The sequence below is a fragment of the Macrotis lagotis genome, chromosome 5, assembly GCF_037893015.1.
Source record: "Macrotis lagotis isolate mMagLag1 chromosome 5, bilby.v1.9.chrom.fasta, whole genome shotgun sequence".
In the NCBI taxonomy this organism is placed as follows: domain Eukaryota; kingdom Metazoa; phylum Chordata; class Mammalia; order Peramelemorphia; family Peramelidae; genus Macrotis; species Macrotis lagotis.
In genome coordinates, this window is record NC_133662.1 from 47,354,421 (window position 1) to 47,379,050 (window position 24,630).

The window sequence follows — 24,630 nt, forward strand, 5'->3', positions numbered from 1 at the left end:
GATTTTCTGCCCAAATGGCTACATTGACAGCATGCCCTTAAGCCTTCATTTGCTTCCTGTTGCCTTTTGCAAAAATGTCAAGTGCTTGTCTTAAAAATGATAGAATACACTTATTTGGGAATCAGAGAAAGATAGAGCTTTGAGAGATTTGAAGGTTATTTTGCCCTGCTCACAGTTATAGCACAAAAGTAATTCAAACCAGCAATCTGAACAGGACCCACTGATATCTCCTAAATTCATCACTAACAACCACTAATGAAGGGACATCCACAGCTTTTCTGGGTAACCTGTTCCCGTAATCCAATTGTTCAAAACACTTTCTCAGCATAATCTTTCTCTGTCTTCTCTAATTGGAGATGATGCTAATGATAGAGATTGTCTACAGACATTGTTTACAGTTACTTTTCAGCAGTCTTTCAGGATGTTTTCAGAACTGACTTGGGACTCTGTACCACAGAGACCTCCCTGCCCCTGCTTCCTTCTCCAACCCTCCTCCATTCTTGAGCTTCAGCAAGGTCATCTCTAGCTAATCAAAAATTGCTATCTCTGCCAGGAGCTTCTAGAATCTAGCCCTGCACAGACTGCCTGCACGCCTTCACTGTAGTCTTAATGTTTTCTAATATGTAGACTCACTCACCTTATCAGTAGACTATAGAGGGGTTCCCAGACAGGCAACATTGATATAAAAGTTGTTTTTCTCCATGACAATGGTCAGCAATCTTACAATTAAAAAAGGATACAGAATGATCATAAACTGTCTGTTGGGGGAAAAGAAGTCCTTGGTTGAAAGGATGCTCTAGCATCCCAACACATTCAGGGTTATGGATACTCAGTCTGACCCACTGGAAAATTGTCCAAGGAACAATCTGGAATTATCTTGAAATGATATCTAAGAATGAGAGAAATCTCCTGTCATTATTGCTTCAAGTTTCTATATTCCAAGTGGATCAACAGTAGACATAATCCCATTGTTGCTATAGATCTTGCAGGACGTTGTTATACTATATATTTTCTATGTTATACATTTTTAAAAAAATTTATTTAAGGCAATGGGGTTAAATGTCTTACCTAAGGTCACACCAGCTAGGCAATTATTAAGTGTCTGAGGTCATATTTGAATTCAGGTCCTTCTAACTCCAGGGCCAGTGCTCTGTCCACTGTGTCATTTAACTGCCCCTCTCTACAGTGTTAATGCCAGTGGGTGTCTTCCTGGTTATGAAGTGATAAGTGGAATAAGCTCTGCACCTTCCCAAATATGTCATTCAATAAGCCTTTATTAATCACTTAACATGTATCAGGCATTGTGATAGGTTCTGGGATAGCAAAAAAAATTCAACCTTCAACAAACTCACAGTCTAATGGGGAAGACAAGCAAACACATGAACTAGAAAGAGGATAAATAGGAACTTATTGCTACAAAGGAAACATTAGCATTAAGAGGAATTGAGAAAGGACTTGATAGGACTTGAGACTTGAAGAAAGTCAAGAAATTCAGAAGGCAGAGATGAGGAGGGGATCCATTTCAGGAATAGGAGACAGTCTGAGGAAAACATGGAGCTGAGACAGTATATGTCTTGTTCATGGAATGAGCAAGGAGGTCATTATCACTGAATCAGAGAATTTGGTGGGAAGTAAAGTAAATATCTTAATATTGAACAAAGTACAATGTTTAGTTAATACAGTTTCAGCTCTTATGACTCTTATAATCGATCAACAGATACTTAAGTATTTATGATGTGCCAGGTACTAAGATAAACAATGGGTTTACAAATATAATCAATGAAGCAATACCTACCTATAAGGTGTTATATTCTAATGGAGGAGACAACATAGATGTAAACGAGCATATGATTGTAAATAAATATACAAAGATATAAATCAGTAAGCAAATAAATATAAGAATAATAAGAACTGTAAGAAAAATAGAAATAAATTAGTTAATTACAAGGTAGTTTGAGGACATTAATAATTTAGGGGGATTAGGAAATTCTCAATGTACAAAGTAGTGCCTTGGAGAGATGAATTCCACAAAGTAGAGGTGAGCAAGGAATGAATTCTAGGTATAGAGGACAGCTGGTATACAGACATGGGAGTGTCTTGCATGAAGAGCAAGAAAATGGAAGTTTGGTAAATTTGCAATATATAGGAAGAGAATAATGTACAATGAGGCACTAAATGGCTATAAGTCTAAACAGAAGAGTGTATAGTCTTGACACAATAGGAAATACCAAAGTTTATTATGAGAAGTGACTACACCAGATGTGAACTTAAGGACAATTTCTTTGTGAAGCAGAATGGAAAATGGGCTGAATTAATTTAGCATGGTAAATTAATTTAGTTTGTTGCAATATTTAGATTGATGAGGGTAGTTAGGTAATATCCATGTGAATATAGAGAAGTGGTCAGAGTCAGGAGATATTACGGAATGTAGAAATGGTCATATTTGGTAGGCAAGAGATTTGTGGAGTGAGAAAGATTGAAGGATGATAGCAAGGTCAGGAAACTGAGAAACTGTTAGGAGGGTGATGCATTCTACAGAAATAAGGATATTTGGAAGAGGGGGTGGGCTTAAGTGCAAAGATAATGAATTCTGATTAGGATGCACTGAATCTGAAACATTTCTGTGACATCCAGTTTTAAATGTCCAATAGCAGTGATGTTCAGGATAGAGACTGGAACTAGATGGATAATTAGGCTTAGAGATAATAAAGTCAAGGGAGCAGATAAGATTACAAAGTGTGGAGAGATAGGGAATCAGCAAAGAGCCCCATAGTTAAGGGGTATGAGATGGATGTTGAATCAGCCAAAGAGAAAGGTAGGAAGAAAACCAGAGTGCAGTATTATAAAAAGCACAAAGAAGATAGAGATATATGACAGAGGTTCTTAACCTGTGTTCTATGAACTTGATTTTAAAATTTTTTGATACTATTTGATAAATATTTGAAAAAACGTAATTGGTTTCAAGTCAAGCAAAAGTCACCAAAAATTTATTAAGTACCTAGTATGTGCCAGACTCTGTTTGCAATCCTATATATTTTAGTTTATGTGGGTAAAAACAATATTCTGAGAAGGGGTTCATATGTATTTACAGAGAAATTACAGAGATTCATGACACAAAAGGTTAATAATCTCCAGAGAGTATGGAGTTATCAAGAGAATCAAATGCAACAGATAGTTCCAGATACATGAGAACTATGTAGGAGGATAGCCTCTAAGGTTCCTTGTATCTCAAATCTACTAGTTGGATATGTAGATTTAGAGATATAAGAAATCTTAGAGGCTATCCAATCCAACATCCTCTTTTCTGGGTAAGGAAAATGAAGCCCAGAGAAATTAAATGTTTTATTTAGTTACACATGTAGGAAATGATAGAGTCAATTTTCAAACACATATTCTCTGACTCCAAGTCCTCCTGTACAATATTATACTTCTAAAGACTATCAGATTTTCATACAATTCCTAATTCAACCCAGGGGAAAAGCTTTGCATGCTAGCACAGTCAAAACAACCCCCCCCCAAATAACCCCAAAACTCAACTTACAAACTCCTACCATAGACACAACTACTTCAACTATTTTAATTGAGTTGAATGCCATTAAAAATTAATTGAACTGACTGGATGGCTGATTTTCTTGACAGTTTAATTCAAATCAAAATAGTCCCATCAGATTTGTGTTTAAACCCTAACTCACAATGATACTGCCTATGCTTTGTTCAGAAAGAATTATTACATTTCTGAGTCAATTCGATTCAATAAAAATTCATTAAATGTCTACTATGTTCAAGGAACTGTACTAGGCACTGGGGATAAAAAAAACACAAGAATAATAGTCTTCATACACCAGGGGCTTACATGCTTCTCTGGAAAAGAATATATAAATATATGAGGAAACATAAAATAATTTTTGATAAGACAAGATAATTTACTTAATTATACATTATCTCCCTTCATACATCCAATGGTCCTGACAAATTAGTCTTGCTGCTATTCCTCACACATGATAAACATACCACCTGGAACAGAATGCACAACTTTTTCTCCTGTCTGTCTTAAATTTCCTTTAAGTCTCAATTCAACCACCTTCCACTATTGCATGACTACTAATACACTCTAGCAGACTCTAAGAATTGGTCCAGTTGTATCAATTCAAATTTCATAAGAAATGTGATTAAGTTGTTGCTTTTGACTCAGCAAATCCATTCCTGGGTAAAAACTGTAAAAAAAACAGGAAATGAAAAGAAACAAAGGTCTAATATCTATTAATATATAGGAGCAGTTCAGTGATGCAGTAGATGGAAGGTTGGACTGAATTCAGCTCTTTCTGGTTCCAGCAGTCACTGGTGTTTTCCCTGTAGGTATCTTATATTTGTTTTGCATATCAATATACATGGACATGTTCTCTCTTTCATTAAAGGGTAAGCTTTCTGAGAACAGGAAATATTTTGTGTGCTTTTTCTTTGTATCCCCAGCATCTAGCACAGTGTCTGACTTTTTTTTGGACTTGATAAATAATTCTTGCTGATGGATTGATTGAGAAGTTGCTAGCCATTTTGGAGGTGTGACATTAAGATAAGTTCTAAGTGGCACCTTAGCTGAGCTTAGATAGAAATTAAGGCTTTGAAAATGGGAAAATAAAGGAGTCCACTCCTTGTACAACCTATATAAAAGATTAAAGTTGAGCAATGGAATATAAAGTTCAGGGAGCTGCAAGTCAGATTGTTTGACTGGATTTATAAAGTGCATTGAGGAGAATAATGTAACAGAAGTCTTGAAAGGTAGAATGGAGTTAGATACTAAAGAGTTTTAAGTAAAGGAGTGAATGACATACTAAGATCTAGGCATTAGGAAGACTGCTAACACACTCCAAGATTCTTTTCTTTGCTGTTTCTTGAGAGATTTTAAAAATATCATAGAATCAAAGCATACTAGTTAGAAAGGATTACTGAGACGACATTTTATAAAACCTTTTATTTTACATATGAGGATCCTTATGCTCAGTAAGGTTAAGTTACTCAGATAGGAAGATGGCACAGTGGATGAAGCACTGGGTCAGGAAGATCTTAGGTAAAATTATTGCTGTGCGATCTGGGACAAGTCATTTAATCTGTCTGCTTCAATTTTCTAACTGTAAAATGAAGGCTATAAAAACAGCTTCCTCAGAGGATTATTGTGAGGACCAAATGAAATAATATTTGTAAAATGCTTACTTAGTACAGAGTCCATTACATAGTGGGAATCTAAAGCAAACTCCTTTCTCTTCCTCTTTCCACTTGTTCAAGGCCACACATGTAGTGGTGGAGCACAGGCTAAGGCTTCCCACTGTTTAAGTCTCCACTAACCTTGGAAATATTTTACAACTCACAAACATATGCTTCAGTCTCTGCTCAAAATGGGAAAAAATTGAAGTCATCCACTGATGAAAGTGAACACGTCCTGTTCCAGTTATCATGAACTATTTTCTTATATTTGCCTTTGCATTCCCATAGCAAAGTATAGTGTCTGGCATAATAAATGCTCTTTGAAATTAATTGAACTAAATTATGAATATATTTATATTTGTGTGTATATGTCTGTGAGGCTAAATACACATTTCTCTTATTATTCTCTTTCTCTCTTACCTCTCTCTCTTTTAAAAAAAATTTTATTTGATTTTCCAACTACTTGAAATGGTAGTTTTTACCAATCACTTTTTATAAGGTTTTGAGTTTTACATTTTTTTCCCTCCCCTTCTTCTCTCTCCCTCCTGACAGAAAGAGATCTAATAGATTCTATATTTATAACCATACTAAACACAGTTCCATACTGATCATGTTGTGAGAGAAGAATCAAATTCGTATGGAAGAAAGAAAACATTAGAGAGAAAAAAATTATGTAATACATAAAACAGCTTTGAAAAATTGAAAATAATAAGCTTTTGTCTTCATTTAAACTCCACAGTTCTTTCTTTGGATGGGGATATGGATATCTCAAGTCTTTAAAAATTGTCTTTGATTAATATACTATTGAAATGAATAGGTCCATCATTGTTGTCCATCATTGCTGTTCTGTTCATTTCATTACACATAATTCATGCAAGACTTCCAAATTTTTCTGGAGCCCCATCCCTCATGATTTCTTATAGAACAAGTGTCCCATCATATCTATATCTATATCTATATCTATATCTATATCTATATCTATATCTATATCTATATCTATATCTAATCTATATCTATCATCTACACATACATATATATGTATAATATATATAAAAATCACAATTTGTTTAGTCATTCTCCAACTATTGAGAATCCTCTCAATTTCCAATTCTTTTCCACTACAAAAAGATTTGCTATGAATATTTTTGTACATGTGTGATTTTTACCATTTTCACGATCTCTTCAGGATATAGACTCAATAGTGGTATTGCTGGAACAAAGGGTATGCACAGTTTTATTGCCCTTTGAGCATAATTCCAAATTTCTCTCTTAACTCCCTTTTTTAAGAAATAAAAAGGAGAAGAGTAAAAAAAAGATGAAAAGAAAGAACAAATTGACGCCATTTGCCTTTTTTAAAAAATAAGTTTACAGTTTTCATATGTACATCCTAGCTTTAAAAAAAATTGTGTCTTTAAGATTTAGCAGAGTTCAAATCATTGTTCTAATCATTGTATGATTTCATATAGCCTATATTGTGACTACAGAACTCATGTAACATTATCTATATACAAGAAATTTGGAGAAAGAACAGAATTTTTAGTATCCTCCATAATTCATCTCACAGACACAGAACACTCCACCCATTTTCTCCATAGCATTTCTTCTGGCAGCAAAAATCTATAAAAAGAAACAGTGTAGTTTAATGGATAAAGAGCTAGCCTTGGTTTAGGAAGACATAAGTATATGTCTTATCTTTGAAGTATTCTGGTTGTGTCACCTAGAGCCAGTCACTAAATTTTTCATTGTTCCAAGAAACTCTTTGGGACCATCAATTAATATTTATTAAACACCTACCATATATCAAACACTGTAAATAATGAGGATACAAAAAGAGGCAAAAGATGGTTGCTTCCCTGAAGTTCACAATCGAATGGGATATACAGAGGAAGTGCCAACATAGTTTAGAAGAGGGAATTTTTCTTTCTTGGAAACCCCATGGAAATGAAATCATACTTATAACTATTTTATTCCTACTTGACTAGAACTGAGTTTAAATGGGGGAAATGGGTGGGTTAGAATGGCAATGGAGAATGTTTAGTACTCCCAGAGAGGTTTCTACCAAAGGTCAGCCTGGGGATCTTGAAAAATAAAAATGTATGTCTTTATTAATTATTTCCCCCAAGGCTTCTGTCTGAGAGCAATCAAGTATAAGGTTGTCTTTATGTAGGAAATATTTTAGGGGTGGTCAGAATTATGCATAAATATCAGATACAGTTTGTGAAGCCATATCTTAATTCTAAGTCAAAGGGTTATAGGATCATTTATTTAAAATCTGATGAGATTTTAAAGACTGTCAGGTTCAACTACCTCATTTTACAAAAAAGAAGACTGAGGCATAGAGAGTTTCAGTGACTTTCCAAGAGTCTCACAATTAGCTAGTATCTGAAATGGGATTTGATCTCTGGTCTTCTTGACTCTAACCATCACTTTATGTATACTGTATCTCTCTCTCTCTCTCTCTCTCTCTCTCTCTCTCTCTCTCTCTCTCTCTCTCTCTTTGTTTTTGCAGGGCAAACGGGGTTAAGTGGCTTGCCCAAAGCCACACAGCTAGGTAATTATTAAGTGTGTTTGAGACCGGATTTGAACCCAGGTACTCCTGACTCCAGGGCCAGTGCTTTATCCACTACGCCACCTAGCCGCCCTTTACTGTATCTCTTTCTAGGAAAATTGGCATTTTCCAGATTGATCATATGTTATACAAATATTTGTTTTTCCTCTGTTCCTAAAACATATAATAGATCTAAATCAATGTTTATTGAATTTCTATACTATATTTAGACTCCCAGAACCCCAGTTATCTCTATTTTCTTCTGTTGACACTTGTATATAGCCAGGACTCTTCTCTTTATTTCTTGATTTAAACCCTTTGAGAACAAGGCTCATATATTGTTTTTTTTTTTTTTAATGAAGTGAGGTGTATCACCATTTCTACCAAAATCTATTATTTCTTTCTGGACAAAGGTTGGAACAAGTTTTCAGAAAATGAAAGAGAGCAGCAATTTCTCTCAAAATTGTTTTCTATCTAGCACATGGACTTTAAAAAATCCTTCTCTATTGCTGGAGTGTGTATTCCCTCTAACACCACACTTCCCTGAAATATCAAATGTATTCTAGACTTCTTTGAGGCCCGACCTGGTTCTGGTACCCTTGCCTGGAAGGCAGGCATGAAGTAATGTCAATAGAAAAATGTGAGGTAGTAAGAAGAAGTAATGGCAGAGGAAGGAAATAATAGCAACATTCTATGACAATTCATTCAACCTCTGTATCTTAAGATGGAACTACTAGGATTAGATGCTTGGAATATTCTTTAACCACATTCCAGAAGAATTTCTTGACAGTGAGGTCTGATAAACATTGCAGCGCTCTGCTGGTAGAGGTCCTCATCTTTAAATTTCTATGGAGGGGCGGCTAGGTGGCGTAGTGGATAAAGCACAGGCCTTGGAGTCAGGAGTACCTGGGTTCAAATCCGGTCTCAGACACTTAATAATTACCTAGCTGTGTGGCCTTGGGTAAGCCACTTAACCCCATTTGCCTTACAAAAACTTAAAAAAAAATAAATTTCTATGGGACTAATATGTGGTAGAAAAATAAGACTTTATCTCACAGGGTAGAACTCAGATCAATGAGTAGAAGTTATAGAAGGACAGATTTGGGATCAATAAAAGGAAAACCTTCCTAACAAGTAAAGTTGCATATTAATAACAGCATTTGAATTAGAGATATAGTGAAAAAAGAGATTTTAAGTTGGAGATGGGAAGATCAGTTTGACTCCTGTAACTGAGATTCACTAGCTCTGTGAGCAAGTCACTTGACAGTGAACTTCAGTTTTCTCATTTAAAAAATGGGGATAGTGAAACTTATGTAATAGGATTATAGTTAAACTCAAATGAGGAAATTCATGTAAAGCATTCTGCAAATCTCAAAATGTTATACTTATGTCAACTGTAACTATTTTAATCCATCAATAAGCATTCAGTAAGGTTCAACATGGGCCATGCATTATGCTCAATATCTGGGATACCAAGACAAAAAAAATCAGAGTTCCTGCCCTCAAGAAGTTAACATTTTATTGATAGAGTCAACTTTTAGTTTTATGTATGTAATGAAGTAATGGCTAATGAGTAGATAATCTTTAAAAGTATGTTTAGAGTACTCTGATGCAATACATAATTTGAACATCAGAGCATGCTCAGCTATTCTTTCACTGTTTCTTGTCTTATTACCTTATAGTGAAGGAGAGTGTGAGGTTTGCATAGTTGCGGGGTCAGAATGATACATTCAAAAATCATGAAATGGTTAGTTTGGTCTCTGTTCATGGTCACAAAAGGAAAACATATTTTAAACCTTTGGTTGGAGAAAGAGAGCAATTAAGATTTTATTTCTCCTTCTGACCTTAAGAGTACCTGACTCTGCTCTTGATTCTCTGTTACCAGTTCCATCCTGTTCTATAGTAGAATATTTGTGATGACCAGAATATTCATGAAAAGTAGAAAGAAAGAGTTAGTAGAAACCAGAGTCAAGATCTGAATTTATTGGTAGCTAAGCCAGATTCATTGCATCAGTGGATTTAAGGGAGCAGAGGTCCCATGCTCTATGGAAAGGGAATGGCTAGAAGATTAGCTTTGCTCTGTTCAAAAGTAAACTTAATGGTCACTTTGTAGGAACTGCTTTAAGTTCGAGTTCAGACTCTCAAAGGACCACAATAGCAGGGGGAAGAAATATTTCCATATTTTGGTTTTTGCTGAATTTTCTCTGTAAATATCTCTTTGTAGAAGCTAATTGATGTTAATTGGTCAATTTGATATTGGGGCACTACTTACTAGGGCAATCAATGATAAACAGGAGACAATTCAAATTGGTGATGATATTGGAAAGCATACAATACACTGGAAACCTGAACAGAGATCATTGGAAAGGTAGCCCCAGCTCTTCAGGAGTACCTTTAGGACCCAGGGGTCCATTTTGTTAGTCTATTTTTTCCTTTCCTGGTACCACTTTGCATTTTTCATTACTATATCTCTGCAAGAATATCTTCTCTTCCCTGATCCACCTCCCACTTTCCTGCTTTTTTATGTATTGTCTTTTCACGTAAGAATGTAAGCTCCATGAGGGCAGGAATTTTATTTGTATTTATATTTGTATCCCTGTGCTTAGTAATGGTCTGGTATATAATAAGTGCTCAATAAATGCTTGTTGGTGACTTAACTGTGAACTGGGGATAGTGTGAAAGGTTTTAAAAACCAAATTAAGAGGTGTGTTCCCAGTAAGGTCTCTTAACATCTCAGTGATCTAGGCAACTAAGACACTAAATTGCCAGGAAGGTACCAATATTCATTGGTACAGAATGTTTCCTCATTTGTGGGTTCCTCATACAAATGGAATAATAGTTCCAAGTTTGTATCCATCAAGATAATAAAATGGTTCAAGAGATAGTAAGCACCATATTGCTGAAGCTTAGTGATGGGTTAGGGGATTATTTGTCAAGAGCATAAAAGAGATGATTCTCTCCAACAAGAACTTGCCAAGGTGATCTTTGAGGTTACTTTTAATTTTTAAATGCTGAGATTTCATGATATCATGAAAATTTCTGAGAAAAAATTTCAATACTTTTAGAATTATTTAAGTGTGATACCATCTCTGGTCTGAGTCTGAGAATTTTTTTGATACCGTAAGAAACAAAAGTGCCAGAAACTTGAAAACTTGGGGTAAAAAAAGCATTAAAAACTCTGCTCTTTTGAATGCCATACAAAGAGAACAATTCTGATATCAACTAGTGAATCCTTCTAAGATGTTTCTATATACATTTGTTAAAATAAAAAAGAAAAAGGAGAGAAAAACTGAGCATGAGTATGAATAGTAATTTATCTGTAGAACTATGATCTCTGCCCCATCTCATTTGAGAAGAACTTCTTTCCCCTGATTAAATTAACCTCAATCACTGCTAATAGCTTTTTCAAGTTTGGTCTATTTCTGCCTAACATTTCTTTAGGTGAGAATACAGAGACAGTAACAGAAAAAAATTAAATGATTTATTCTTCATTGGTGAAAAACATTGGAAAGAAAGAGAATCATTTCCTCCATGATCATTTTAAATCATATGTATTAAGGACTAAAAATATTTGAAAAAGTGAAGCAGAAAATCATATAGATCAATGGGACCTTTGAGATGATTCAGTTAAACTCATTTATTTAAAAATGAAGAAACAGAGGCCCAGAGAAAGTAAGTGAATTGTTCAGATTCATACACCTAGTCTCTGTCAATCAGTTCCTAATTTTCTGGACCAGTGGTTTCCAAAGTGGAGGCTAGCCAAGGGGCCGGTGGGGGGGGTCTTTGGGTAGAGAGGTGCATATCATTCTGCCGTTCCAGTAAAAGCAAATTATGGGGCTTATTTCCAGTACATCCCAAACTACCCTTATTCTTCTAACCTTCCCGGACTCTGATGCTGTACATGGTCTCATGAACCATTTTCTGTGAACAGAACCACTCTCAGGCATTCCAGGAGCAATTGTGCTCATGTACAGTTCTCTCCTTTTTCTCTTTTATTGTCCATTTATTCCATAACACCACCATCATTTTGTGACTATAGCAGATGCTTCCTTGGAAGACAGAATTTGAACTCTGGAACAAGCAATCCATGATTAAGAGAACCCATTCCCTCAACTACTCCTTTCTCTTTTTATTTTGGGTTAACAAAGAGTGATATACTGGTATGTGCTTATGTTTAAGAAACAGACATATGCATGTTAGGGGTGCCTGCTCAAAACTCTTTTTCCAGGTGGGATATATGATAGAAAATGTTTTGTAATTACTATTCTTGGAGATCAGGATACAGGATTAGCCCTATAAACCTTTTCTTGAAAAAGGGAGCAGCTGCTTTCTGAGCATGACAAATGGTGCTCACTCAGTTTGAGCTCAAGAGTTTAACTTCACCTGCCTCATTTTGCTGAATATATAAAATTGCTGAATTGCCTCCTAGTCTCTACACACACACAGACACACACACACACACACACACACACACACACACACACAGAGACACACAGGCACTCACTCAAAAATAGCACTTTTTTTTAGAAAAAATGTGACTATTCACTGATGATATCACTGAAAGAATCTCAAAATCACCATTGTCTCCAAGGTTCTTTATAGCATACATTTGGGAGATGGAATGTCTTAAATTTTAATTTCATTGCTCTTTCAAAACTCAGTAAAGAAATTTTCTCTGCTAAAGAAGATTGACACTTGATTTGCAACTTACAGCTATACAGAATTGTATGATAGTATTGAGAGGTTAAATAACTTGCTCAGAATCATAGAACTACCATGTACCAAAAGCAGGACTTGAAATTAGAACTCTGTGACTCCAAAACTATCTCATCCACTATGCCAGATTATCTTCCCTAATAGCACTTTCTAATACATAAAATTATGTTCATACACATTCCTTTAATGACTCATCAGGAGGGCACTATGAGGTAAGCAAGGCAAGTCATTTTCTGATTTATCACTTCTTAAAAATGACCCAAGTAAGGAAGGAGATCCTAAAGGAGAACATTGACCTTTTAGCCAGGAATTTGAAATGGTAATGAGCTTGAGGAGTGGTTATAAGGTTATAATCATCAATTGTGACAATTCCCACTGTTACAGTTTTGTAGGGTTTGCATAGAATCTTCCTCAAAACATAAGTAATACAAGTAGTATCAATTTCATTTTACAGAAGAGGAAATAAAGAGTCTCTGTGAGATAAAATGAAGTATTGGGAGCACATTACCAGTAAATTTTTGAGTTAGGTGTTGAACTCAGTCATCTTGACTTCAAGATCAGTGATCCTTTAAAATATTTAACACCATGAAAAACTTATCTAGGCCAGCCTCTTCTAAGTTTGGATATCAAAATACAATCTGCTTAAGAATTCTCAGAAAGCTCCTAAGTCCATTTCTATTTAATGTTGGGAAAAATTTAATATTTTTTCTGCATAGTTGATATGCTGTCTTGCTTTAAAGTATTTTGTTTCTTAAACAAGGTTTCCATCATCAGTGCAATCATTCAGCATTTTCCCTTTATCTCTATTCAATGATAACGTTATAAATTGACTGGTTAACTAATACCAATATGTTCAAAATATACACCAATCAAAGATCAAGATATATTTGAAATCCAATTTGTTGTTATTTACCATCTTGGAACAAACCACTTAATAAGTTTATTTAATGGTCATTGATTGGAGAAGGGAATAATTTCCAGCAGATTTCAATGACTTATTCAGGTAGAAGACACATAATTTCTATGGAAAATGTAACTAGACACTATAGTTCTCATAACTTCTACTATTTATTTATTCATTCATACCTTATTGTTATAGGTAGAAGTACATCTTTGCTGATGCTATAGTTTGCAGAAAGAGTCAGGATCCACTGGGAGCTACTGCATCCAAGCTCAACTGTAGGCATGCCGTTCACAAGATACAGATGAAGAAATGGTTTCCCCAAATTGTTTTCACCAGCTTTAAAAATACATAATTCAATACCATCATTGACCAACATACAATATCAACTGTCTAAATACTCTCTCATTATTTTTATATTATTTCAGAATGTCAATTAAAATAAATATGTAAGCAATTGGCTGAACATTGTTACTGGTTTCATTTGGTATTTTACTTGAAATAAAAGATAAATTTTACTTCCATTTTCATCAGCATATCAGAATGATTCATACACTAATCTATTAATAGAAACTAGTTGGTTGCTTGAGTAATTAATTACAGTTCCTAACCAAAACCTGTTGTGTATAATTATAAAGGAGTAATCATCATTAACTGCCTTTTTACAAAGTTGCCTTCCTTCCCACTCAAACAAAGCAATCAGAAGATGATTTTCTTTATATCCCAGGAAAACATGTAAACAAATTATAATTTGTCATAAAATAAATCAACAGCATTTACTAAGCACTTACTATTTGCAAAGCACTATGCTGGGTTACTGGGGTTGCAAAGACAAAAGTGAAAGTTTCTGCCCTCAAGGAACTTACATTTTCATCTTATGAAATAAAAAATGATTTTTATGAGTTTTTTTTTAATGAGTTAAAGCCACACCGAGAAGAGGGCTTTTTTACTTTTAGGACAGATCCCATTAGTGAATATCAAGGTGCTAATGATAACAAGGGGAGCCAAAAATTAATATTCATTTGAATTATTTTTACTTTTTCTCCCCAATGAAATTACCTTCAACTCCTCTTTCCATTTTTATAATGTGAATCAATAAGAAAATGCATTTAGGTGTATGAAATATCTTTTCATAATCTTTGACAGAATTTTAAAGCCTTTTTTGAAATCAGCGAGCTTTAAGGAACACAATCTGATATTGAATTTATTTATCATGGGGTGGTTTAACTATTTTCTCTATTTAATCTTCTTGCATTGGTGGTTTAAATGAAAGACTGTAGACTCTGTATAGGATAAATCAGTGAGTTTGACTAGGATTCCTTGTAAGATTCTAGAACATGTCATTGACAGATGACTTGTGAGTGTTTGAAAAGCAAAGAGTGATCATGAAAAACTAGCAAGGTTTCATCTATATTGCGTTATGGCAATAGTGTAGAACACAGACTAATTTTTGGTAAAGGGTTTGAAGGAGTCTCTCATGGTATCCTTGTGGAGAAGATGAAAAAAATATAGGCAAGATGATTGCATCCCAAGGTGCATTTGGAAATGGTTATATAACAATTTAAGAGAGTATTCTAGTAGACTAGGATTGAAATATGTGTTTAGCCTTGTTCTGGTTCAACATTTTAATCAATAACTTGGGTAAAAGTAGAGATGATGTCCTTTAAATGATGATATGAAATTGAGAAAAATAGTTAAGGTGTTGGATGACATAATTAAGATACAAAAATATTTCAAAAGACTAGAACAATTAGCAAAACTGAATGAGATGAAAAATTAATAGGAAAAAATATAAAATTATATTAAAAATGGTTCATCAAATATATATATGAAATTTTGAATTATTTTGAACCATTCAGAAACTATATCTTAAAGATTGATAATGTACATTAATCAAGATGTATAGTGTACCATACAAGAATGAATAATTTTTAGAGGAAATCCAAACATTGAAATAAATGACAGGGATGTATAGCCTGAGACTAGAAGAATAATATCCCAATGTGAACCTTAATTACATTGTAAAATGATTCTCAAATGTTTCTTTTTTAAATGACTGAAAATGAAGAACCAAGCAAATTAAAAATTCAGTTTGGACCTCTATATTTTCTTTCTCAATAGTAAGACTGATATATTCAACAGTAATTGTTCTAATAATTGGCATTTGCTTGTATTTATATAACAAAATTCCAGAGAATCTCAACTCTGTCACTTTAAACCAGCAGGGTGATTGTGTTATTTCATCTTGCCAGCCTTAAATTTCTCCATCTTTGAAATGACAAGTTGAATTAAATGATGGCTATGGGCCTTCCCATTTTTAAAATTCTATGACTGTGTTCAAATTATTTCTCTTTATCTCTTAATCTGGTAGCACAGTGCTAGACATAGGATAGGTACATAATTAAAAACTTATTTTTGCTGATTTATTTAAATCGAAATATACTTTAAAAATTAATTGAGGGTGGGTGGGTGGCTAGGTGGCACAGTGGATAGAGTACCAACCCCGGAGTCAGGAGTACCTGAGTTCAAATCTGGCCTCAGACACATAATAATTACTTAGCTGTGTGGCCTTGGGCAAGCCACTTAACCCCATTTACCTTGAAAAAAAGTAAAAAAAAATAATTGAGGGGCAGCTAGATAGTGTAGTGGATAGAACACCAACATTGGAATCAGGAAGACCTAAGTTCAAATTCCACCTCAGATACTTAATAATTGCCTAGCTGTGTGACCTTGGGCAAGTCACTTAACCCATTGCCTTAAATAAACAATTTTTTAAAAAAAGTAAATTGATAGAGAAGTATATTGCAATGATTTCTTTTTTCCTTAAGGGAAAAAAAAACTATAAGGGGTGGAGCAAGGTGGCAGAACAACCTCTCAGGTGCTCTTTCCAAAAACCTTAAAATTATGACTCTCACTAAGTTTTCAAGAGACAAAACCTACAGAAAGATCCAGTGAGGCAATTCTCCAGCCCAAGGTAACCTGAAAAATAGTGGGAAGGCTCTGTTCCATGGGGTAGAGGGGTGGCAACTGTGCCAGAGTGACCAAGCTTCAGCCTTCTGGGAACAGCCGCAGGGTACCTGAGTTCCTGGGAGCCCTGGCTCCTGGCAACAGAAGCAGTTTCCTGACTTGCCACCCCAGGAAGCACCAAGCCTAACTTGGAAGATCATCAGGGAGACCTCTGGCAGAATGAGAATGAAGACCAGGCCAGCATTGCCCTCCTCAGAACAGCCCAGATCATCCCAGGAAATGGAAACAGGCCTGTGTAGCCACCCAGCAGGAGCCACCTGCTCCCTGAGTGTTCAGCCCATGGATGGTAAGAGAGTAGAGGGAGACTGCTGAGGTCTGTCCTCTGTCCTTTGGACAGGATTCTGGGGTTTTGACCATATTCAGACCCTGGTCCCAGCCTGGGGCCCCCAGAGGGGTGAGCTTGTGGACATTCAATAGACCAGGAGAACAGTCATATTCTTACATACCAAGGTACTTGTGTGTGTGGGGTACCAATAATACTCAAACTCAGGAAGCACCGCCAAACTAGGCACAGACTGGGGAAATGAGCAAACAGAAAAAAAAGGAACCTGACCATAGGAGACAATTACTTTGGTCCCATGGAGGACCAAAATATACAATCTGAAGATGCAAAAGTCCAAGCTTATGCACCTAAAGGCTCCAAGAAATATAGAAATATGTCAGGCTATGACAGAGCTCAAAAAAGATTTTCAAAATCAAGTAATGGAAGTAGAAGAAAATTGGGGGACAAATGAAAGAGATGCAGGAAAAACATGAAAACAAAGTCAGCAGCTTAGTCAAGGAGATCCAAAAAATGCTGAAGAAAATAATATTAAAAACCAGTTTATGTCAAATGGATAAAAACAGTTATTGAGAAGAATGCTTTAAAAAGCAGAATTGGTGGGTGGCTAGGTGGCACAGTGGATAGAGCACTGGCCCTGGAGTCAGGAGTACCTAAGTTCAAATCTGGCCTCAGACACTTAATAGTTACCTAGCTGTGTGACCTTGGGCAAGCCACTTAACCCCATTGCCTAGCAAAAAAACCCAAACAAGCAAAAAACAAAACCTAAAAAAAAAAAAAGCAGAATTGACTGGATGGAAAAGGAGATAAGAAAGCTCTCTGAGGAAAACAAATGATTTAGATGTACAATGGAGCTAAAGGAAGCTGTTGACTTTGTAAGAAATCAAGACACAGTATTTCAACACCAAAAGAATGAAAACTAAAAGAAAATGTGAATATCCCATTGGAACAAAGATCTAGAAAAGATAATTTATAAATTATTGGGCTCCCTGAAAGTCATGATCAGGAAAAGAACCTTGACCTCATTTTTAAAGAATTTCTACAGGAAAATTGCCCTAGAAGTAAATTAGAAATTGAGAGAATCCACTGATCACCCCAGAAAAAGATCCAAAAAAATCCAACCCCCAGGAATATTATAGCCAAGTTTCAGAGCCCTCAAGTCAAAAGAGAAAATATTACAAGCAGCCAGAAGGAAACAATTCAAATATTGCAGAGTTACAATCAGGATTACCTAGGCCTTAGCAGCATCTTCAATAAGGGCTTGTAGGGCTTGGAATATAATATTCTGGAAGGCAAAAAGAGCTTGGAATGCAACTGAGAATCAACTGTCCAGCAAAACTGAACATCCTCTTCCAGGGGAAAAGATGAACTTTCAATGAAACAGGGAATTTCAAATGTTCCTGTTGAAATGACTGGAACTGAACAGAAAGTTTGATCATCAAGATCATCAGGTGAAACACAGAGTGGATGGGAAGAGTAAATCATGAGGGACTTAATGATGATGAACTGCATGTATTCCTGCATGGAAAGATGATACTGATAATAATCATATGTACCTTCTCATTTAATAGAGCAGGTAGAAGGAGTTTTCATAGATTCATAGGAGGGAGCTGAATTTGAAAATAAAATATGTTGTAAAAATGGAGTCAGTGGGTGACAGGGAAATGTACTCGGAGTAAGATAAAGGAGAGATAGAATAGACTAAGATATTTCATGTAGATTTTGCAATGGTATTGAAGGGGGAAGGTGAGGTGAGGGAGCCTTCATTCTCACCGGAATTGGCTTGGAGAGGAAGCAGCTCACACTCAATAGGTTATTAAAACATCTAGAAGAAAAAGGAGAGAAGGGGGATGGGGTAGGGGAGGAGGGGGTGTGGGTGATAGAGGATAGGCTAGATCATAGGAGAGGCTAGTCAGATATAACACATTTCCTTTTTTACTTTTTCAAGGTGGTGGGATTGGGTAGCCCATCCAGGACTATAGGGCTGGTTGGTTGCTGGGTCTTTGGTGTGGGATGTAGGCTTGGGGCCTCTTGGCCCCAGAACCTGTGCTTGTCTGCTTTGCCACTTGGCTGCCCGATAACACATTTTTGAAGAGGGCTAGAGCTAAAGGAGAGAGAAAATATAATAGATAGTAGTGGGGAAGAATGGATGAAAGGAATTATAATTAGCACAGCATCTGTGGAAAAATATGGAAGTAACTTCTGTGATGGACTTATGGTAAAGAATGTGATCCACCTGAGACAGAGCTGATGGTATCAGAACACATGAGGTTTTATATTTTTGTCGGGGAGGTGTTATTATACTTACTCTTAAACAAGAATATTATAGTAATGTGCTGGGGATGGGGGGAGGGAAGGGAGGGATAGAGGAAAAACTGTAAAATTCAAAACCTTGAAAAAATGATTGGTAGAAAATACTATTATATAAAATTGGAAAACAAATTAAATATTTATACAATTAAAAAACCACACACAATTTAAATAGTACAGTGAGCTCCCTGTGTGGATATTCCCTCCAGGTCTATACTTAACCTGTAATTTAGGGGATTTAGGGGACTAAGGGATTAAGTTATTTTACCATGACAACAAAGTATATGTTTGGGTTACAGACATGTAGATGGACAAGCTGAGTTGGTTGCCATTTTTACATATTAATTTGCAAAAACATAATAATTTATTTTGTGGGGAAAATAAAGACCTACCTTACAATTTGGATTATTTCCCTCCCTGCCTTCCTCATTCCCTTTCCAGGCAGTTATTTTGTATTCATATAGGTATTTTTCTTCTGCACCCATGGAAGGTTGGTGTTAGAAGTGTCCTTAGAGACCATCTAGTTCAGTTTTTTCCTTTTACAAATGAGAAAACTAAAACCAATGGAGGTAAAGCTGTTTTCCGAGGTCACACAACTAGTTACTAAGGCTTGCCTAGATTCTCATTGCTTTTCCTATTATAGTACAATTCTTGAAAATTAGCACTTGAAAAGATTAAAATACAATCCAAGAACTTGTCAGGGAGCACAAAGAACCCTTTATTTTAAACTTTAAACTTTGTAAATACATTTGTGCAATTCCTTGTAATTAAAACATCCTAATATGTTTTGACATCTTAAATAGAACTGAAAATTAATGACAATCAGCAAAATTAGGAGAAGGTACAAAATCTTCAACTGTCAAAAGAAGTGCTACTCAAGCAAATTATGGCTAATTGTAATGGTTAGGAAGGTAGATCCATGCAGTCACATATTAGACTTTATATGCTGAACTATTCCTGAACCACTTTATGATAAGTACAGGATTGTTCATATGAAACCTAAGGCCTTGAATGCACATATGATTTTGAAAAACTGCTTTAGGCTTGGAAGGATTTTAACTTGTATTTTCTTTGTTCAAAGATTTGAAAACAGTACCAGGAATTCATTGTTAGCTAGTTGTGGGCAAATTTCTTTCTTTTCCTGTTCCACAAAAAGTAGATCTCTGTAATTTAGAAATGAGGCTAAACCTTTCTTTCTTGATAGTTATTTGAGACTGGCCCTATGATTTCATTGGTATAGGAACTCTCTTTATCACATCATTTCAGCAACTCAGTCAGAGAGTTCCCAGGGCAATAGAAGTTTAAGGTCCTGCCCATGTAAGCAAAATTCAGAGTTGGTACTTGAATTCAGGTCATGTTGGATGATAGGCTAATTCCCTTTTTAATCTACCTCACTCCTCTCCTCTCTTCTCTCTCTCTCTCTCTCTCTCTCTCTCTCTCTCTCTGTCTCTGTCTCTGTCTCTGTCTCTGTCTCTGTCTCTGTCTCTACTTATTTATATTTATTTTAGAATTTTAAAAAAAGATTTTCTTAATCTTCACAATATCTCTATGATAGGCTATCAGGTTGTATTATCTCCATTTTATAAATGAGAAAAATAAAGACAAGATTTAACTAGTTCTTAGTCAGATATTTTGTGACATATCTAAGAATCATGGCTGCCAACTAACATTTCTATTACTTTGTTTATGAGCAATATCATTTTTAACCATAACAAAGTGGTTTATAATCACCATCATCAACAAGAAGTATTTATTTAGCTCTTCTTATGTATCAGGTACTGTGCTGAGTTTTTGGAATACAAACAAATTATGAAGACAGTCCTTGGTCTTAAGAAGTTTGCAATCCAGGAAGGGAGACAACATACAAACTACTGTCTCAAACAAAACATATCATCGATAAAATGGAGATAATTTCAAGCCTATATAAAGGATCAATAAGAGATAAAGGGAAGTTTTAATTTTGGAACTTTTTTTGAATGTTTCTTGTTTTCCTAGCATTGTTTGGGAAAACTTGAAGAATACGGAGCAATGTCAGTTTTAGAGGGTTCATAATCTAGTTAAATAATGAGATTTTCATATTTTTGGTATGAAAAAGAGTTTTCTTTTGTGTACCATAAGCTCGGTTTAAGTCAATTGTACTACATAAAAGTCAAAAAAGTAAATGTTATTCTCAGCAACAGTAAGGGAAAAAAAAACCAATCTCCAGAATGATAGAAGCAATGATCCCACTGTGCCTTGTTCTGCTTCAGCCACACCTGCTTAGTTCTAGGAGCTATATTTTAGGAGACTAACAAGCTGAAGCACATTCAGAAAAAACCCTGGATGAGAAAGGAACCAGAGACCATAACAAGAGTAGCTGATTTGCAGGGAGGTAAAGGAAGTGAGGAGAGAGGACATCAGGGCTGTCTTCAAAAATGAAAGAATGTCATATGAAAAAAAGGATTAGATTTCTACTTACTCTTGAAGGGAAAACTTAAGAGCAATGAAGGGGAGAGGAATTTTAGAGGCAGATTTTGACTTAATATGAGGAAAATCTCCCTAACAATTAGAACCACACAAACAGTACAAGCAGTTTTTGATGACTCTGTCCTAGAAATTTTCAAGAAAAACCTGGAAGTTCTATTTTTAAGCATATATTAAATAGGATACTGGATTGGGTTCAAGTTAGACTGAAGAGCTCCTGTGATCTTTTCTATCTCTGGAATTTATGCTACAAAATAATTTATGGCAGTTTAAGTACCAGATGATGGGTGCAGATAATAAATATTATAGGGTATCAGAGGAAACTAAGTCTTAAAGGATGAGTCTTATTAAGATAGGCACAGGAAATTCCAGATGAGTGAAATGGCATATGCTAAAATGCCCAAACTGGAAGTTCAAGATTTATTTTGAAGCTAATATGGTATTGAGAGTCAAGATACCCAGTTTCTAGCTCCAATTCTACCCCTTACCAATAGTGGTACTTTGGCCAAGTCCCTGAATTCCTTCAGACTTTATTATTATTTTTTTCATTTGAACAAAATTAGAGGCATTTAGAGGAGTTCTAGGATCTTTTATGGATTGACTAGTCAATAATTCTATGAACAGACATGTATAGTTATGAGTAGAATGTTCTAAAATTGAAATATCAGGACTTAGTTTTGTTCAGTGAGAGGAGAACCATAGCTATGGTGATAGTTTTTCAGGATCATCCACAATATAATGACTCTTATCATTTCTCTAACCACTTTTACCTCACATGCTTCTCTGAACCCTAGGGTTCTTTTGCTGCTCTCTGAATTCTCTGAACCATGGGGACTATATTTCCACAGATAGTAGATCTGATCAGAAGATAAAATGTTTAGGACTGGAAGGAACTGCAGAGGTTATTTCATCCAAACTCTACAGTTGAGGGAATTGAAAGCCAAGAAAGAAGATATGACTTATCTAAGGTCACACAGGTAGTTAATGGCAGAACAGGATTCAAACTCTGTGTTTCCACTGCACCATTATCCAATGGAAGAGACTGAGGAAATAGCCTTGACTATTAGAATTTGGGTTCTTTACCTCCAAGGAATTATATCTATATTTTGTAGTTAATAGATGTAGGAACTAAAGACTGAAGATTTAATGTGATATACTAAAAAATGGTATACCTAGCAAGTCCCAGAACTGGAAATTCAAATCCAAAGCTCTATTTATTGCACAATATTGCGTCTCTTTCTTTAAGTCTAACAGATAACACTTAATAAAGGAGAGAAAATATCATGCTTATTCTTTGAGTATTTCAAGAATTTCAAGTGAACCATAAATATCCAAACAACAATATAAACTATAGGAAACATTTTTCATTTGGGTTCACTGAAGCACCCCACTTCTAATTGAATAATGAAATTGTAAGTCTTTGAACAACTGTGATTAGGGATGGAGGGCTCATACTGCAAAAGAAATCAAAATCTTAAGAAGCAGTTTAGTCCTGTTTTAGCAAAAACTATTTCCAATACCAAGGGATATAACTGAACTATTATAGCTTTAGATGAAGTTAAAAAAACATCTATGAAGTCTTCTGGTAACTCTTCTGGGAATTATACTGAGGAGAAAGGCACATATTCTACTACTACTATTATCAACCATTTATAATTATCAAAAATTTTTGGCACCCTAAAGCCATTTAAGGAATTGTGCAGTGAAGGAAGACTCATTTTCCTGACTTGCTGTGTTATTCTGGCAAGTCATTTAACCCTGTTTGCCTCACTTTCCTCATCTGTATAACTGAAGAAGAAAATGCCAAACCTTTCTAATATCTCTGCCAAGAAATCCCCAAATGAGGTCATAAAGAGATGGGCATGCCTAAAACAATTGAACAACAACCTATAAAGCTACATAAATTCTATGTTTCATTATTTGAGATTCAAGCTTTTCCTCCAATACTATCTGTGAGCAACACATCTCTCACATCTCTTGCATTTTCTCCACACACAATCCCCTCCCCCATCCTGTCCAAATAAGAACAAAAACCAATGACAACCTTTAGGGCTTCCAATTTCTATCAGGACAAAATACAGAGGAAGAGTCTTGCACTTTCAACTTCCAGTTTAAATACTAACATTCACTTGTATTAAAAGCTACTACTGAATCATGTCTTCAGACTGCAGTTGCTCATGTAATTTTACTCCTGGGATTTGGACAAATGGCTGCTGTAAATTCTCAAATATCATCTATTTCCACAGGGTGTGTTTATTTCTTTTCAAAGAAACCACACAGAGGAGCCAGCTCCACAGTTACATGTCCCATGACAAAACCTCCAGATTGGTATAGCTTGGGGAAGAGTGTTCATTTTCTTTAAGTGTGCCTAAAGTATCTTTTACCCTCATGGTTTCAACCTGATTCTCTTACTATATTAGAAGCTTCTTTGAATTTGTTCCAGAATCCAGAACTGGTACAGAAGCAAGTACAAAAGTCTATTCTTTTCAACCCAACTATTGTTCTTTACCCTGTTCCCCTCCCACAGTGGGTCTTTTTTTAAACTATCATTTCTGAGGAATATAACCACCACTACGAGGATCTCAAGTTTTATCCATCTTTTATTCCTTTTCAACTTCAATTAGTTGTAGAGACAGACTGGGAAAACATTCATCTGCAGTTTTGAAAGAGGAATATATTTCAAAGCTGACATTGTCTTAGCAGCAGATATTACCATTGCCTTATCTCCTAAAGTATTGGAGAAACAAAATACAAATGTTCAGGAATGAAAAATCATACCAAGGCCAACAAACATAAAAGAAACATCTGGTTTAATTTCTCTTCTGTCTTTTAATTGCTCCTATACATAATATAATGATTTAAACAAGGAAAATGATTCCCTCAGTCAAGTTAAGGGCCACTTTTTACACTACAGGGGCCTAATTGAACCACAAATTCGATGTGTCCATCTGGTGCAGGGCAAAACAAATTTTATGAGGGTGATAAGTTCTGGAAATGAAAGTTATGTTCTTAAGGATTAATCTGCCGGGAGGATGTCTGATTATGAAGTTATAAATTTTATAAGAGAAGGAAATATACTTTGGGGATATTGATTTCACCCCAGTCTCAGGCCATGAAATTTTTTGTATCATTTTGTGTTTTGACTGCGACAATTATATATAATGACCAACAGAAAAATCACAGTGA

At 35.4% G+C, this 24,630-nt stretch overlaps 1 protein-coding gene across 1 annotated transcript in view; it reads right to left on the reverse strand.

Moving 5' to 3' along the window:
* The window catches only part of EYS (eyes shut homolog), a 430,665-nt gene that overhangs the window by 379,719 nt on the left and 26,316 nt on the right, over positions 1–24,630 (reverse strand). The window contains exon 3 of the mRNA XM_074190004.1: positions 13,550–13,703. Coding sequence (XP_074046105.1) covers positions 13,550–13,650 — 101 coding nt within the window. The 5' untranslated portion in view covers positions 13,651–13,703. The remainder of the gene's footprint in view (positions 1–13,549; positions 13,704–24,630) is intronic.